We start from the raw sequence: 16,832 nt of genomic DNA, 5'->3' as shown, positions 1-16,832 counted from the left end.
AGTTCCTAGTAGAGACTGTACTGACTAATTGATAGCACAGAGTTCATGGATCTTCAAACCTGTGTTTTATGAAGCTTAAATGAGAGTTTCATACAATGAGGAGAATTTCTTTGATTACCTTGGCACACATCTAAAAGGCCCTCACAGCTTGTGGGCTAAAACCTTACAGTAGTTGAACTCCCTCATACAGTTGGCTGCAAAATGAACCAAAAAAATATAGGCAACAAAGTGAAAATCATCCATTTGTATTCGGCTTATGACAATGCAAATGTTCATAGCCAATATTTGCTGATGTGTTCCTTAATAAGGGAAATGGATAGTTTAAGGTTAACAACTACAAGGATCTATTGAACAGTGTAGTTGAAAATGTAGTCCCTTCTCAAAGTGCTGGAAACAATATCCTCTATAACATAAGGTACTTAGATATACATCCCTAAATGCGATTCCATTCTTCCTAAAAATCAAATTGATCAAGCTAGGCTCCTGCAGGACTCTCAATCTATTTAGTGGTCTAAACTAAAGAGTCTGCAGTCAACAGTCTCTCTGTTTCCAGAAACATTGTATCCAAACATTACACAAACAGCAGACACTTTTAATGAAACTCTTTTAATGGTGATAGTCTTTTTAAATTACTTTTTTATTTATTGAGAGGTAATAAAATTACATCATTTCCCATTTTTTTCCTCCATCCAAACTTTCCATATACCCCTCCTTGTTCTCTTCTAAGTGCATAGCCTCTCTTTTTATTAATTAAAGCTACACAGACAAATGTAAGTTCAAATTCTTGAAAACATAGTTACAATCTCCACCCCATGGGTCCTCAACCTTACACAAAGAAATACAGCCAAAAAATGGTGTTATTCATCAAAAAGTTAGGCTTCTGTGGTTTTTATAGTTTAACCAAGAGTAATCATGAAAGTTTCATAGCTTCTTATGAAGTTTGCACGGCTCTTGAAGTTGAAAATGTGGAAGAAAGCAAGAGCCCGAAGAATCAGCATTCTATGTTTTCATGTTAAGTGTTTAAAATTTTGAGAATTTGTTTATTATGCAGTTCCTAGAACTGTAACTTTTAATTTGAATGACTTCAAAATGAGATGAAGAGTTCTTTAAGAAAGCAAAAGCAAGTCAAACCCATGCTGAGAAAGAGAACATTGTCTAGATATAACAGTTCAAGAGAATTGCAAAGAAGAGATTTTCCTATGTTGACCTCATCTTTCCTTAAGTAATCTGATGAAATAATTACTTATCTATATTTTATATTTCCATCTTTAAAGTTTTAAAGCCACTCAAGTGTTGGTAATTTTCAATGAGCTGTTTAATCCACTGAGCATGTATTAGAAAAGAGAAGCATGTTGATGTCAGTGAAAACAGTGACCAATAAGAAACAAAATTATTAAATTTAATTAAACTTAATTAATAAAGTAATTAAATTAGTTAAAACCTAAAGTAATCTTGATAGTAATCACCAATCAAGATGATTAATAGGAATTGACACTATAAATAAGGGCAATGTTCTCTATTCACAGGTTCAGGAATTCACATAGCATATTATAATAGATATCATAATAGAATTATTATTGATTACCCAAATCTGCACTAAAAAATTCAACATATGAAATGTTAATGAAATTTTAAAGTCAAATACTAATTTTTACTGTATTATTTTACTAGTTTAAAAACCTTTAACACTAAATTTAAAATAAATGAAGTGTTTTGAACTACATAATGTATATTTGAAACAAAACTATATGACTTTAACTTCACTGCTAATTTTAAGAAATAAATACATTTAGTATATAAGAACATATGGTCTTAATGCATACTTTAACCTTAGCAATTTATTTTTTTATTAAGAATGTTTAAGGTTTCAGGTTGCACATTTGTATAAAATTGCTAGATATTCACATTTTAAATGCACAAACTAAACATGCAGAATTGTACATTTTCAATAAATTCTTTTAAATAACAATTTAAGTTCTTTACATACTATAAGTAGGAAAATGTCAAGCTTGTTGGTTCATAGCTATGTGTTCTTTTAGTAGAAGTATTGGAATATATTGTTTCTGTAATTTACATGACATAGGTAACTATTATATAAATTTCAACAAATCATATATTGAGATTTTATGAAAGTATTACTGATTTAATATAAAAATTGACGTTTGAAAGTTCATAAAAGTTAAAATCAGTAGCATCACAATAATTTTGATTCAAAATTCATATATACTCTTGTCAAGAAAAAATCACCAACTAATATTTAAGGACTAAAGACTCTCGAGTATGACTAAGCTTTGACAAGATGGAATGTGAGATAGGTTAGAACATAGGCCTTTTAAAATAAGTAGCTTTTCTGATAGAGCTCTCAATTTAAGATGATACATCTTCACATATCTAAATCACAATAAAGAACCTGCATTCTGAGAAGCCACTTTCAAATACAAGGAGCAGTCACTATTTGCAAACGTAACAGTAATGAGTAACAGATCCCCGTGGGTAGGGCTGAAACGGTACATGGTACAAATTAATCTCATGAAATGCTATGCCACAGCGTGTGTCATCCTTACGATTTCTGATACACATGCATATTTTTCATGATTTCTTTTCAGAATGCTCTGGGCCGTTGGGAATCGAAGGCGGGATCATATCCAATCAGCAGATCACAGCTTCGTCCACCCACCGAGCTCTTTTTGGACTCCAAAAGTGGTATCCCTACTATGCTCGGCTTAATAAGAAGGGACTCATAAATGCCTGGACAGCTGCTGAAAATGACCGATGGCCATGGATTCAGGTAAGAGAGGGATGGGGCACACAGCTCTCCTCCAAATGATCAGAATCATTTATGGAAGTAGATTAGGAAGATTGTGGTGTGATTCTTTCTCATGTTCAAAGTCTAATTCGATTTATGATGAAACTGTGCAAAATCTGAAAATGTGGGAAAGATACGCATGCTCTGAATATGTGAAAACAATACTAAAATGGGAGCATTCTTCGACATGAATGCCTTGCTTTAAGTTGTACTGAAAACAGATATCTATCATCATTTGCATATGTTTGTTCATACAATGTAACATTTAATAACTAATTATGAAACTAAAAAGAAACAATTTCATCTATGTATTTTTTTAGAAATAATTTCCCATTTACAAATGTAAAATGTACAATGGGTCATGATAATATCCCACTGTATAAATAGAGAATTTTTAAACATTCTGAGGGGCATTGCTATGTATCAGTTCTCAAAAGGTTTGGAAAGCTTCATAGCATAAAGAGTATAACAATATAAATATGCTACAATCTTCACATTATAGAAATATTCAAAGTAAGCAGGCAATTACTTTAAAGGTAGATATAATATTGTAGAATTAATTATAAAATATATAACTCTTCAAGAGCATTTGTAATTTTTTTATTCATTTCTTTTTCTTTTTCTTCACCTGGAAAGCAGTTTTCCTCTACTTACAGTCCCCCAACACACATTTACACCTCTCTGTTTCTATTTAGAACAGGGTAGGCCTCTCATGGTTATCAAAACTAATGGTATATCAAGTTGCAGTAAGACTAAGCACCTCCTCTCCCACATATTAAGGTCAGAAAAGGCAACTCCGTATAAGAAAAGGATCCCAAAAGTCAACAGAAGAGTCAGAGATCACCCCTGCTCCCACTGTTATGAGTCCCACAAGAAGACCAAGCTACACAACTGTACCTTATTTGCAGAGGGCCCAGGCTGGTTCCATGCAGGTTCCTTGGTAGTTTCATTTTCTGTGAGCTCCTATGAGCACAGATTAGTTGATTATGTGTATTTTATTGTGGTGTCCTTGCCCCTTTGGCTTCTACATTTCTTCCTACCTTTCTTCAGCAGGATTCCCTGAGATTCACAGTGGATTTTAGTCTCATCAACTAGCTAATGTTAAAACAGGCGAAAGCAACAATGTATTGACATATTAAGAGCTTGGCCAGAGAAGAAATATCATAGTAAAGCAGACATCTCAAATTCTATCCATTTAAGCTTCCTGGGCATTCAAGCAAAAGCATAAATTAGATATATTAGGAAGACAGAAAAGATGATCAAAAGTGATTTTTGTCAAATATTATACCTCTGTTCATGTGGTACCTTAATATAATCACTGTGTCTCATATCATTAATAGCACATACCAAATATCAGAGTACTCTTGTTGAAGCTACAGGGGTCAGGAAATTTTGATATAAGGCAATTTTGGAAGATAGCTTCCACTGATCTAGATTCTTGGAAAACAGCATAATAAAAGATGCTACATGAGAATCTAGGAAACATCAATTAGAAAATGAGGACAAGGAGAGTTACTGGAAGAATGTGTTCAAATCTGTTGTGAGAGATTGAAAATGACCTAGGGTCATTAGAAAATTTGTACCTCATTCTGTTGCCATAAAGTACAATGAGTCTTCCTCTGTCTCATCAGCCAGCTCTCAAATAATGACACAGAGACATCTTATTAATTACTAAATCTCAGCCTATACTTAGGCTTGCTTCTAACTAGCTCCCTTTTTTTCCAAAAAATCTTGAGCCAGTGTCATATCGTTATTTGTAAAAAAAAATTTGAAAATAGAGATAAATACTCTCTCCACAAATAATTGAATATTTTTGTCATATTTCTTTCTCTCTCATATACTCCCTTTCCCTACCCACAGAATTTCACCTTATTTTTCCCTTTCTAAACAAAATGAAACATAACAGTAAAAGAACACCAAATGAAAATAACAACAACCAAAAAAGCACACAAAAAACATGGAGTCCTTTTTTTTTTTTTTTTTTTTTTGCTTTTTCGAGACAGGGTTTCTCTGTAGCTTTAGAGTTTGTCCTGGAACTAACTCTTGTAGACCATGCTGTACTCAAACTCACAGAGATTCACCTACCTCTGCCTCCCGAGTGCTGGGATTAAAGGTGTGTGACACCACTGCCTGGCTCATGGAGTCCTATTTTGTATTGGTCAATTACTCCTGAGCATAAGGCCTACCCAGGAGTGTGGTTCATGTCCTCAGTGTTGGTGAAGACTTATCTTTCCTCTCCCAGCAGCTATTAATTGAAAACATGTTCTTAGTAAAGGGTGATAGCTATAGTCTCTGTGAGTTCATACATGTATCAGCCATATTGTATCTGAGAAATTCTCTTTGTTTGGAGTTTTCCACCACCTCTAGCTCCTATATCCTTTTTGCCTCCTCTTTTGCATAAATCTCTGAGTTTTGAGGGGGAGGAGTGTGATAAAGACATTCTATTTTTTGTTCTTTTTAATTTCTTTTCTTTTATTTTTTTAAAAAGATATCTTTCTTTGTTTTACATACCAATCCCAGTTCCCACTCTTCCCCTCTTCCTGTTCTCTCAACTTTCACCCCCACCCCACGCCCATCCACTCCTCAGAGAGGGTAAGGCACATTGCTTTGAGGAAGGATCAAGGTCCTCCCTACTATATCTAAGATGAGCAAGTCTTTCCTCCAAAGAGAATGAGTTCCAAAGGGCCAGTACAAGCAGTAGGGATAAATCCTAATCCTACTGCTAGTGGCCCTGCAGTCTGCCCCATCAACTGTCACCCACACCTTGTCACCCGAGGGCCTAGTTTGATCCTATGCTGGTTCCTTTCCTGTCCAGCCAGAGTTATCGTCACTGGTGTCTGGTCCTTTTTTTTTTTCTGAGAACTCTTATATTTAAGCAGATAAAAGTCACCTGCTAACTTTATAAGTCTGTTTGGACTTTATGATCAAACACTATCCATGCCATATGAACGATGGCATGTAACAAGTCATGAGCATTCTGTAGCTAATAAACTTTAGCCCATCTCATCCAATCTCCGAGCTGTTCCTATGCAGAGGGATCAGCATAAATGTCACCTGTCCTGTAGTTTTTCCTGGTTTCCTCTCTCAAGTCTTCGGTCAAAATCCTCAGGAGGTCTCTCCCTATTAAATCTCATCTTTATTAATTTTGAAGAAATTCATAGATTTTTGTTTCCTATTTTTGAAAAAATAAGGCATAACCCCCCAATGCAACATATTTTCTGACATCCATTTTAAACTTAAAATTAAAACGTCTTTAAAATATATAAACTGGTTTAATTCAGTAGACTTTTTTACAATCCAGTATCTCTCAATAGCTGCCACTTTTTTGTTCATTATCATTTAAAAAGTTCCAAGTCATCAAAGCATCATAGAGGAGGATTCATGTTACACGGAAGGGGCCTGCTTATTCATCCCAGCTGCCAGGCTAGCTTAGCCCCAAAATAATCACACAGGAACTGTGTTAATTAAAACACTGCTTGGCCCATTAGCTCTAGCTTCTTATTGGCTAACTCTTATATTATTTTAACCCATTTCTATTAATCTATATATCACTATGTGGCAGTGGCTTACAGGGTAAAATTCACAGTGTCTGTCTCTGGCGGCTCCATGGCATCTCTCTGACTCCACCTTCTTCCTCCCAGAATTCAGTTCCTTCTTCCCTACCTACCTAAGTTCTGGCCTATCAACAGGCCAAAGCAGTTTCTTTATTCATTAATGGTAATGACAGCACACAGAGTGAACTCCAATATCAGATGCAGACTCCTTGTGTATTTTCCATATGTGGCTTTTTGAGGGGGAGGGAGGTATAACTTTACTCTCTCTTTAAAGACTTTACTATTATTTTAAACTATTTTAATGACAGTGTATATCTATTTTCTTTTCTTTCTTTAACCTTTAAGCACATTTTAAAGCATACCCTACCTGTTCTGAGGTTTTCTCATTCTTGACCTAACTTTACTAACTACCTGCATTATTTTCTGACCTGCTAGGCCCTTTGTTGTGTGACTAGCTTATGGCACAGGAAGCTGGTTCTCCCCACTTGGTTCCTTGAGAGACTAGCCTCATGTCAGAGGTACCAGGGGGAGTCGCATTTACTGCCCAGCTCTGTGTAGCTGCTTAGCCCACTTTATGGAGTCCCCATGGACAGAGAGGCCCAGGCAGTGACTGCAGTGGCACCAGCTGGCATGACTTCTCTGTCCCTGTGGTTGAGGCAAAGTATTGGAGTGCCAAGTGTAGTAAGCTTTTCATCTGCCACAAGCTCCCAGTGAAACAGAGACTTGTTATTCACTATAAAAAGTGTTGGTCTTTGACGTAGTCTTGTTCTACTAATTCTTACAACAAATTAATCCACTTCTATTAACCTATGCTCTGCCATGTGGTTTTCTTTACCTCTGTTTCATTCTGTATGTTTGACTCCCTGATGTTCTTACCAGGTCTCCTTTATGCCTCAATTATCTACTCTTTCTATCTATCTTGCCTAGCTATTGACCCTTAAGAATTTTATTAAACCAATCACAGTAACACATCTCCCAGTATACAAATATTACTTAACATTGAAGCCCTCTGAATGAATTTTATTAGGTAGCAGATTGCTACACCATGATTTCATTGAGAGAAACATGGAGCATGTCATGTTACTTTATTAATTATAATTTATTTAAATATTTGTCTATAGGCATTAATATCAATAAAATTGATTTATGGCTTATTAGAAACACTTTCCTTCTTCAAAACTAAGCCAAACTTTCTTTTAGTGTCTTTCTTTGTTTAGAGCTCTTAGGAAATCATATGTAAATTAGATACATTGCCTTTGTCTTCATAGCTATATAGAATTTTAAAAGTTCATATTTTGTTGATGAATTTATGTTGGCATGCATTTGCAGAAATCAACTCATAACTTACAGTTTGACTTTTTTAAATATGTTCACTGTATGTCTCTACAAAAAGTATCAGTGTAGAAATGCTACATCTATAACAAGTTGGCAGGAGGGGCATGGCATCTGGCTCACTTCCCTTCTTCCCAGCATTCTATTCTGTTTACTCTACCCACCTATGTTCTAACCTATCAGGCCAAGCAGTTTCTTTATTAATTAACCAATGAAATCAACAGATTAATATATGACACTCCCACATCAGGGAGGTTACTTGTTCTTTCTTCCTTCTTTCCTTTTTTTCCTCCCTCCCTCCCTCCCTCCCTCCTTCCTTTTTTTTTTTTTTTTTTTTTTTTAGAAGCTGTTTTAACAGTGAAATTGAGAGTTCCACAAAAACAGTATCATCATCATGGTCATTTCCACAGTAGCACTTTTTGGTCTGTTTCTCTCATATACTGTAATCATCTGATGATAGGATTTTTGCTTATTTTCAATACATTTCCACAACATCATATTTTAAAAATTTGTTAATAGATTCATATGACTTAATACTGAAAGAATAGGGAACATGAAACATAAAAGACAGGTTCTATTTTCCATGGAAATCACATAACAACAACATTCAAGGATTCTGACAAACCACAAACATCTAGACTCTGTCTGTACAGCTACATATGATATCCCATTGCTGGCATTTATGGTACAATGAGTCAGAAAAGTGACGGAGGCTGCTTTTTGTTTCCTGGCTGCACAGACCTGAAATAATCAAACAGAAACTGTATTAACTAAAATATTGCTCAGCCTATTAGCTCAGGCTTCTTATTAACTGACGCTTACATTTTAAATAAACCAATTCCTATTATTTTCTATTTTACCATGAGGCTTGTGATTTAGCAGTAAGCCCCCAGGTCATCTATCTTTTAGGCAGCTACTTGGCATCTCTCTGACTCTGCCTTCTTTTCTCCTCTACCTCTGCTTCAAATTTATGCCTTACTCTATTCTGTGTTGTCATAGGCTCAAAGCAGCTTCTTTATTACCAAATGGTAATAAAACATTCATAGCATACAGAAGGGAATCCCACATCAGGTAGAGGACCCTAAGTTCATAAAAATGCCAAATCCAGCATTGCCTTCCCAATCGCCACAAACTACTTTCACATGCAACAATAGGGATACATAAATAATTTACTGTAAATCACTTATGGAGAAGACAGGTAGTTAAACACTGTGTACCAAACATCAAAATGACACTTTTTATTGCCTCATTTATGTTACAATCCTGAACTGTTAAAGCCTTAATGTTCAGGGTCATCTAGATAGCTCAGCCGGTAAGGGTTCTTTCTGTCAATCCTGACCTGAATCAGAACCCTGGGACCTAAACGATAGAAGAAGAGAGCTAACTCTAGCAAGCTGTCCTTAACTTCCATAAACGGTCTCTGTTATGTGTAGGCACACTACACACACACACACACACACACACACACACACACACACACACTACAAGAACACAAGACACTACAAGAGCACAAATGCACTACAACACAAACACACTAAAAGCACACGCACATTCATACATATATACACACACACTAAAAACACATACACTCATAACATGCATACATACACACATACTAAAATGTAATAAAAAACTTTTTTAGAGAATGGTTTGTTAAGATTTTTGAAGGTTTTCATAAACTTTTACTATAATCACATCACAGCAGTCTAGAAACCCAGACATACTCTTGTTATATAAATGTATCCTGTCTCTATCAGATTCATGTTCTGAGACAGAATTAAAAATCCTAGTGTTTTCCTAACATCCAAGATTTGTAATTTTACTCTCAAAGTCATAAAAGTCACCTCTGTGCTGCTGTTTACAGTATATAAAGAATCCTAGTGACTTGCTTTCCAGTAAAGTTTAGCATCCATCAAACTCTTATGAGATAGTTTAGTAAGTCTTCCTTGTATAAAATACTACATGTTGGTGAGACTTTATGGGTGTAGCTTCTGATATCCCTAGGAGACACAGTGTCACACCAAATTGTCTAATACTCTTGTCCTTAACAATCTTTCTAAATCCATTTCTGCAAGAATCCCAAATTTTACCAAATGACCAACCTAGTACCAAGTAACATTATGCAGACTGTGCCCGATATATTTAGAAACATATATGCTTAGACATATATGTATGTAGTAATACCATGTGAAAATACGGGCCATGAAATTGAGATGAAGCAAGGTGGAGTATGTGAGAGGATTTGAAGGGAGGAGAGGATAAAAATTATGTAATTTTATTTCACTCTAAACAGAAATAAATAATATTTTTCATTTTACTTGTTGTACATGTTAGGCATGAGGAGATTTTTTTTATTTTGACTTTTGGATTTACAAAGAATGAGATTTTAATGCCCTAATACAACCTTCATAATTTCAAACTACACTAAAATGAAGAAAACCTGAATACTGAGAAGGAGCAACTCTCTTTTTATGAGAAAAACATTCAAAATTCAGAATTTCTGGATATAGAATCTGCCTTGATTTTTTTTGTGTGTGGCCACTAACCTGGTTCTTTCTTGGTGTCTCATCACACAGCCAGCTAGGCATCCTCTGATATGCATAGGTCTGTTTCTGGCATGTGGAACTGGAGGAGACAGCACTCCAAGATCAAATCAGATCTGAGGAACTCTATTATCTGCCAGAGCTGCTTACAAATCTATGCCGCTAACTGTACTCCTCAATATTACGAGGCAGAATCCTCTCAGCCAAGGCTGTTGAGCCGGCTTACCAGAATCCCCTGTGGGGAATGCTCTTAATGAGTAGGTGTCACTTCTGTCCCTCTTGCAGAAGCTGAACACAGCCACCTCAATGCCTTCTGCAAGAATACAGAAAGTTTCCTGGCAGCCTGTCCTCAAGTACCTACATGTGAGAAATACAGGGAAGTAGGAGAAATGTGTGAGCCTGAAGTAACGGCTTGACTGTCTCTCCATGTTTATCTTCTGGGAACTGGTGGTATTACTATTTGGACAGGGCTGAAGGAATGCCTTATTTCCACAGCAGACTCTGAACAAATTTGTTCTGCCCCAGAGCCTCACTGAAAACCTCCTTGTGTTGAAAATATGAACATGTACCAAGCCACCTGGCCTCATTCTGAAAGCTCCGTTTTTCTCATGGCAGCAAATAATTTAAAACCCTTTTCTGTCTGAGAGTTTGAATTTTCAAAACTAACCGAACATAGACTTAACAAAACAGACCTAGAAACAGATGCCTTTCTCATGGCATGAAAATGGCTGTACAGTCTTGAGAACTCTAGCTACTCTGTGTGATGACTGACACCTTCAAACCACTCGTGTTGATATCCTTTTAGTTAGGTGTGCAGATACCGCTCAGTCATTTGGGTTTGCTAAAGGTTTATGATGCAAAATTATCATTCAAACTCAGACCGATGGAGCAGGAGACCAGCTTTGAAAATAGGAGACCCTCTGTGCTGTATGGTTTTCAACAGCTCTTGGTAATTCCTCTTGGTTGGGAGTGGGTAGGAGGTGAACATGGTGCATAGTGAGTGTGAGGAAGTGTTCAAATTTCCTAGAGCTTGAAGGTAAAAATCTTATGCTTATTCATCATTCAGTAGTTCACTGCTTGTCTGAGACAGTGGTTCTCAAACTTTACATAAAGTCCACATGAAGATCTCTTTGTAAACAGGGCTCTCTCTTGGAGTTTTAAAATTGGTAGGTCAGAGGGCAACAAAGAATTCTAAGAGCAGATACCTCACATTCATTTTGATACTGATGATTTGATTGAAGCTCACTCTCAAGCAAGAGATACTTTCTTCACTGTAGTGCTGTCTCATCTCTTCCATTGTTAGAAGCAAGTTCATTAAACATCTCAAGATTGTGGAAAGCAGGGCACAGCACACAAAAAGTGCCCCTGGTGTGAGGCATTTTAAAACAATGAGTTGTAATGGGGCTTGACAAATCCAGGTTAGCTGCTTCAGATCTCTTGGTGATTCCTTATGGTCAGCCTGACTATGTTCTGTCCCTCTTGGAAAGACCCATATTGGTACACAAACTGGTATACTCATGTTCAACCACTTTCAATAGATATTTCTCGGCAACAGGAGGCTTTCAATAATTAAATCATAATTAAATAGTAAAAGGAGTGTAAAAATATCTGCATCTCGCAAGACCTGGCTTTAAATGTTTTATTGTTAAATCTGCCATCACGTCTTTAAAGAAGAAGGTCCTATATTTTACAAGGCCAGAATATAACAAAAAAATCATTTTGCACTTTAATTATTGAAGATAACTTTGGCAATTCCTCATATTTTATTATGGCCTTATGTAACTTTCTGTTACAATTTGGGAACCAAGTAAGCTAAGTCCAACAGAAGATGGAGAGAAGCCAGAAGCAGCAGGAAAAAGTCCTACTATACTGAAGAATTTAGGGGTTAAGTTTGGAAAGAATAAGAAAATAAAATATAAAAAAGTAAACTGCCTCCAAATTGTTAAAGTCTAAGACAGGAAAACTAACTTCACTCTCAATATTCATTAAGGTTTTTCAGTGTCTCCTTAACTCTGTCCAAACTAGAATTTTGAATGAACTCTTGCCCACCATCTTACTGTGAACACACAACACAGTAACCAGCAAGAAGACACCTCTTTGTGCAGGCATATTTGAGAAAGTGGCCCATGTATTTACTTTCTGGATGATAGTGTCTAGAGTGCAGTTGGAAAGGTAGGTTTCCCTCCCTGTACAGAGGGTAGACGTAGATTAATTAGCCAGATGCTGTTGCTTTAAAGAGGCACTGGCCTTTCTCATCTCAGTATCTGCCACCATTCCCTCGTGAGTATTATGACCAGAACTAATGGAAGGAAGATTGGGAATTTCCATTCAAACAAGACAAATTCAGAGCAAGTGGGGATCCTGGGATAAGGTGTCATGTTTTTCCTATTTCCATCAAGTCATTTTATAGACAACAAGCTTCCCCAGCAGAACCACTGTGCAGGGCTCACAGGAAGAAAATAACTGAACTTTGAGTTTATGAATAAGTGAGTCCATTTTCCATTAATGTTTTTGAGAACATATTTTTATATCATATATTGGCTACATTTTCCCCATGTGTTTATTCTTAATGTTGCTGTTGCTGCTTTCCCGGAATTGATATATTTAATTAAAATTGTAGCTGTTTGAGCCTAACACTGGTATACTTAATATAGATTGCTTCATTTTCTTATGATTTTGCTTCTTGGAAAAATAATCTAACTCACCCTCATGCACAAATAGGCTCATAGCTTTTGTACTTCTATTATGCACTTAATGCTCCAACAGTTTGAAGCATTTTGCTGCAAGTTCATAACATATAGGCCATTTTTTTTCAGTTCTCACATTTAAACAACTCTGTTAAACTTAGGTCTTCTTAGTTGATTGCTCTCATTACTGTGGTTAATAGATAAAATACTAAATTTAGAATTAAATGGGAATTTTTCTAGTTTAGCTTTCCTAACAGGAGCCCAGCCTGAGCCAGTATCTCTACATAATGATATTTTTCAAGCCTTATACCAAACCACAGTAATCTCATGGAACAAAAACTCCACAATTTAATGTAACTGCCTATGGATCATAGACTTTCCCTTGGGAAGTGACTTAACCTAAACGGGAAAATTGTACACAAAATATAAAAGAGTTAATTATCTAATATGTTTTAGAATGCTTCCCTTGGTTTCTAATCTGCAGCAGATAAACTACTATTCATTGAGCACCTACTGTTTACAGTTTTTAAAACATATAGAAGTATCCTATGCTGACATAGAAATTGTTTGAATACAAACAATATTTCAAATTTTAATGGGAGACCTCATACTTCCTTGTGTGGGCATTAGGGAAGGGAACCCATCATTTAGGGCAAGCAACAATTGTGTAGATAATGTACTCTGGGACATGTCATCTCATGGAAGCAAGCAAACCCAGTGAAGTCCCTTGACCTTTTTATGTGTCAGTATTTTATCTGCAGTTCATACAAATGGGAATTTTTATCCTCCAGTCAAGGAAGCTTTCATTACCCATCCTTATGTTGCAATTTGTTTTGTGTCTTTTCCTCTTTAGACCACATGTGACAAGACCAAAATCTCTTTTCAATTTTTTTTTTATTTTTCTCATGCATTTTAATAGTGTTTATAGATTATAGTTTTAAGCAATTAATGAGTTAACCACATCTAATGATTTTTTCTCTTGCTGAAAATAGATTTTTAAATACTATTGATTCTAATTATAGTTTTCCCTCCCCATACTTCTCCAAGTTTTCTCTACCTCTGTTCTATTTGCATCCATACCCTTTCTGTCTCTCATTAGAAAACATACAGACATCTGAGGGATAATACTAAAATGGATTAAAGAAAATTAATTTGGAATAGGAAAAAGCCAAAGAAAAAGCACAAGATTTTTGCACACAAAAATCCTAGAGAAACACAAAACTAGAAACCATAATATATATGCAAAGTCCCATAAGATTTTTAAAAAAAGAAAAAAAGTAAGAAAGAAAGAGAGAAAAGAAGGAAGGAACAAATGATGGAAGAAAAGAGAAATGGAAAAAGAAGAGCCTTGACACAAAGTTATGAGACAGAACATCCACAGATGCCATTGAGTTTGCTTTCTGTTAGCCATCTTTTGCTGGGCATAAGAGTTCTGTTTCCCAGTGAGATTATTTGGAGAAAACTAGTCTTTTGGTGAAATGTTAGTGACTGAGCATCCACAGGAAAAAAAAAATTGAGGCTGTGGCAATTTTATTGAGAGCAATCAGATTTTGTATACATTTATCAGAAACAAAATATTATGGCGATTACCAGGGTCAATACAGTTGTAGTTGCAGGATACAATGAATTTTGCAAGCCACAAACAGAACACGAGATTAATGCTTAAGATCAGTTGTCTTGTCAAGCTTCCATGCTGCTTTGACCACTAAGGGATCATACAGAGAAACACAAAGCAGCCTGAATGTTTCACTGTCCGAGGGAGTGCATCTCTCATAAGTCAGCAAGACCAGGCCAACTCCATGGTTCCCTGAAACTAAATCAAATGTAGTATCCATTCTTATCAGTTTAATATCTAACGATTTTTTTTAAAAAAATTGAGAGTCAAATCTGTGTAATAAAGAGATTCAGCATTAAAATTAAGTTTAGACGATATTGTGGAAATTGGTAATTGCTATAGTGAAAAGTGTGTGTGTTTGTGTGTCTGTACATATGTGCATGTGTCTATGTGTCTATGTGTATCTCTGTCTGTGTATGTGAAACTCTGTGTGTGTCTATGTGTGTATGTGTATATGTGTATGGGTTTCTCTGTGAGTGTCTGTGTATATGTGTGTATTTGTATCTGTTTCTGGATGTGTAGACCTGTGTGTATCTGTATGATTGGACGAAGGAAAAAGCTACTAACATAGCCAGGGGGTGGTGGTGCAAGCCTTTAATTACGGCACTTGAGAGGCAGAGATAGGCAAATCTCTTCATAGAGAATTCGAGGCCAGCCTGGTCTATAGAGGGAATTCCAAGACAAGCTTCAAAGTTACACAGAGAAACTGTGTCTCAAAAAGCCAAAGAAAAAAGACGACTAACAATGTTTATTGTAATGAGAAAATAGTGAAATCTACAGTTCAATTTGTTCTCAAAAAGTGACAAGCATTATTTAATTCATCTAATTATAATAGTCCAAATGTGATTTTAATACTTTGTTAGAAGAAATCTACACTGCTTTTGAACCACAGGAACATGTGAAATGTAAACAGACTCCTCACTCCTCATCACAGAATTCCTAAGGCCGCATGACAGATGTGATCGACAGAAATGTATGTTCTCAGTGGCGAGTGTGATGCAGCTTCTCTACACTCAGGACACTGATGAAATAATGGTGAAAAATAAAACGTGTACTCACTTGAAATATTAAATTCTTGGAGATTTAAAAATGTTAAATACAAATACATAAGGCGCAAAGCAGAAGTTAAAACTTACAAAAGATGTCATGTATGGATTTTAAAATAATTTCTTAGTTTCCAACATTTACTCAGCAAGATTATTTTAAAACCATGTAACCCGAGGCTGGGGAAATGACTCCATCGGGTTTGTGCCTGTCACACTAGGACAATGTTATAACTTCAGTTCCTAGTACTCATGGAAGAAGCTAGCATCAAGGTTTATGGAGGGAAGAGGCAATGCTTCTATTTTTTGCTACTTTTAATGTCTTTGGTTGGGGTTAGATAGGTTGTCTCTCTCATCCCTGTCTGTCCTGGAATTTACCATAGACAAGACTGGCCTTAAACTTATAGAGATCTGCCTGCCTCTGACTCCAAGTGCTGATATTACAGGCATGCACCACCACCAATGCTGGACTACTTTTAATATCTATTTATCAAGGTAGGATGTGTGAAGTTAGTTTGCTCATCAACACCAAGTAAACTAAGCCCTAAACACGCACACAAACTCACACACCAGAGACAGTTAGCACAGGATGCCCGTCTCCTAATGTTGTTTTGCTGGCTCGTTATCTGCTCAGTCAGGGTTCTCAGGGAGTTATCACTACATCTTAGCTCCTAACTCTTAATCTCAGTCCCCAAAACACTACTTCAAGTGTATTTGTTCAAATTTGTTCTAAATGTTAAGGGACTTTGGATATTGTGCTATTTATATTTTTGTTTAAGGTGATCATTTAAAACATGTTAAGTTCCTTGGAAGAAATTTATTTAATTAGAAATTAATCTTCAATACAAAGATGAATAGGCAGTTGGGAGAATTAAAATATACTAATCTAGGGAGAATTTGCTACAGACTGAACTGCAGTTTTGTGTCCAGTGAGTTATTTTGAAGATTATGAAATATTGTAAGAGTAAGTTTGATGGTAGACACTAATTAATGTACCATAAACATATGTAAATAAAATAAACAAATCATTTAATACCATTTCTAGAAAGTGCATTTAGACTAAATAATAAGGGAAAAAGCCAGCTAAAAGTTAGAATGTTTAGATAAAATTTTGAATTTTAGTAATAATGTTAAGTTGTGAAGACGAGCCTTGACACACAAGGATGTTGTGCTGTCTTCTCCAACTGTCATGATCTGTCAGAGGGGCAAACAAAGACAAGAGTCAGTGTCCCAGGGTCCAGCAGTGTGAGTG

General features: G+C 35.9%; 1 protein-coding gene across 3 annotated transcripts in view; it reads left to right on the top strand.

Annotated features, from left to right (window-relative positions):
* The window catches only part of Edil3 (EGF like repeats and discoidin domains 3), a 434,158-nt gene that overhangs the window by 274,570 nt on the left and 142,756 nt on the right, over positions 1 to 16,832 (top strand). For all 3 annotated transcript variants that reach the window (XM_041663625.1, XM_041663624.1, XM_041663623.1), the window contains one exon: positions 2,607 to 2,788. In XM_041663625.1, coding sequence (XP_041519559.1) covers positions 2,607 to 2,788 — 182 coding nt within the window. The remainder of the gene's footprint in view (positions 1 to 2,606; positions 2,789 to 16,832) is intronic.

Source organism: Microtus oregoni, unplaced genomic scaffold (assembly GCF_018167655.1).
Source record: "Microtus oregoni isolate MIOR12 unplaced genomic scaffold, Mior012 000014F_ref0000157, whole genome shotgun sequence".
NCBI classification, from domain to species: Eukaryota; Metazoa; Chordata; class Mammalia; order Rodentia; family Cricetidae; genus Microtus; species Microtus oregoni.
Note: the sequence above shows the minus strand (reverse complement) of the source record. Positions and strands in the feature narration are given on the sequence as shown.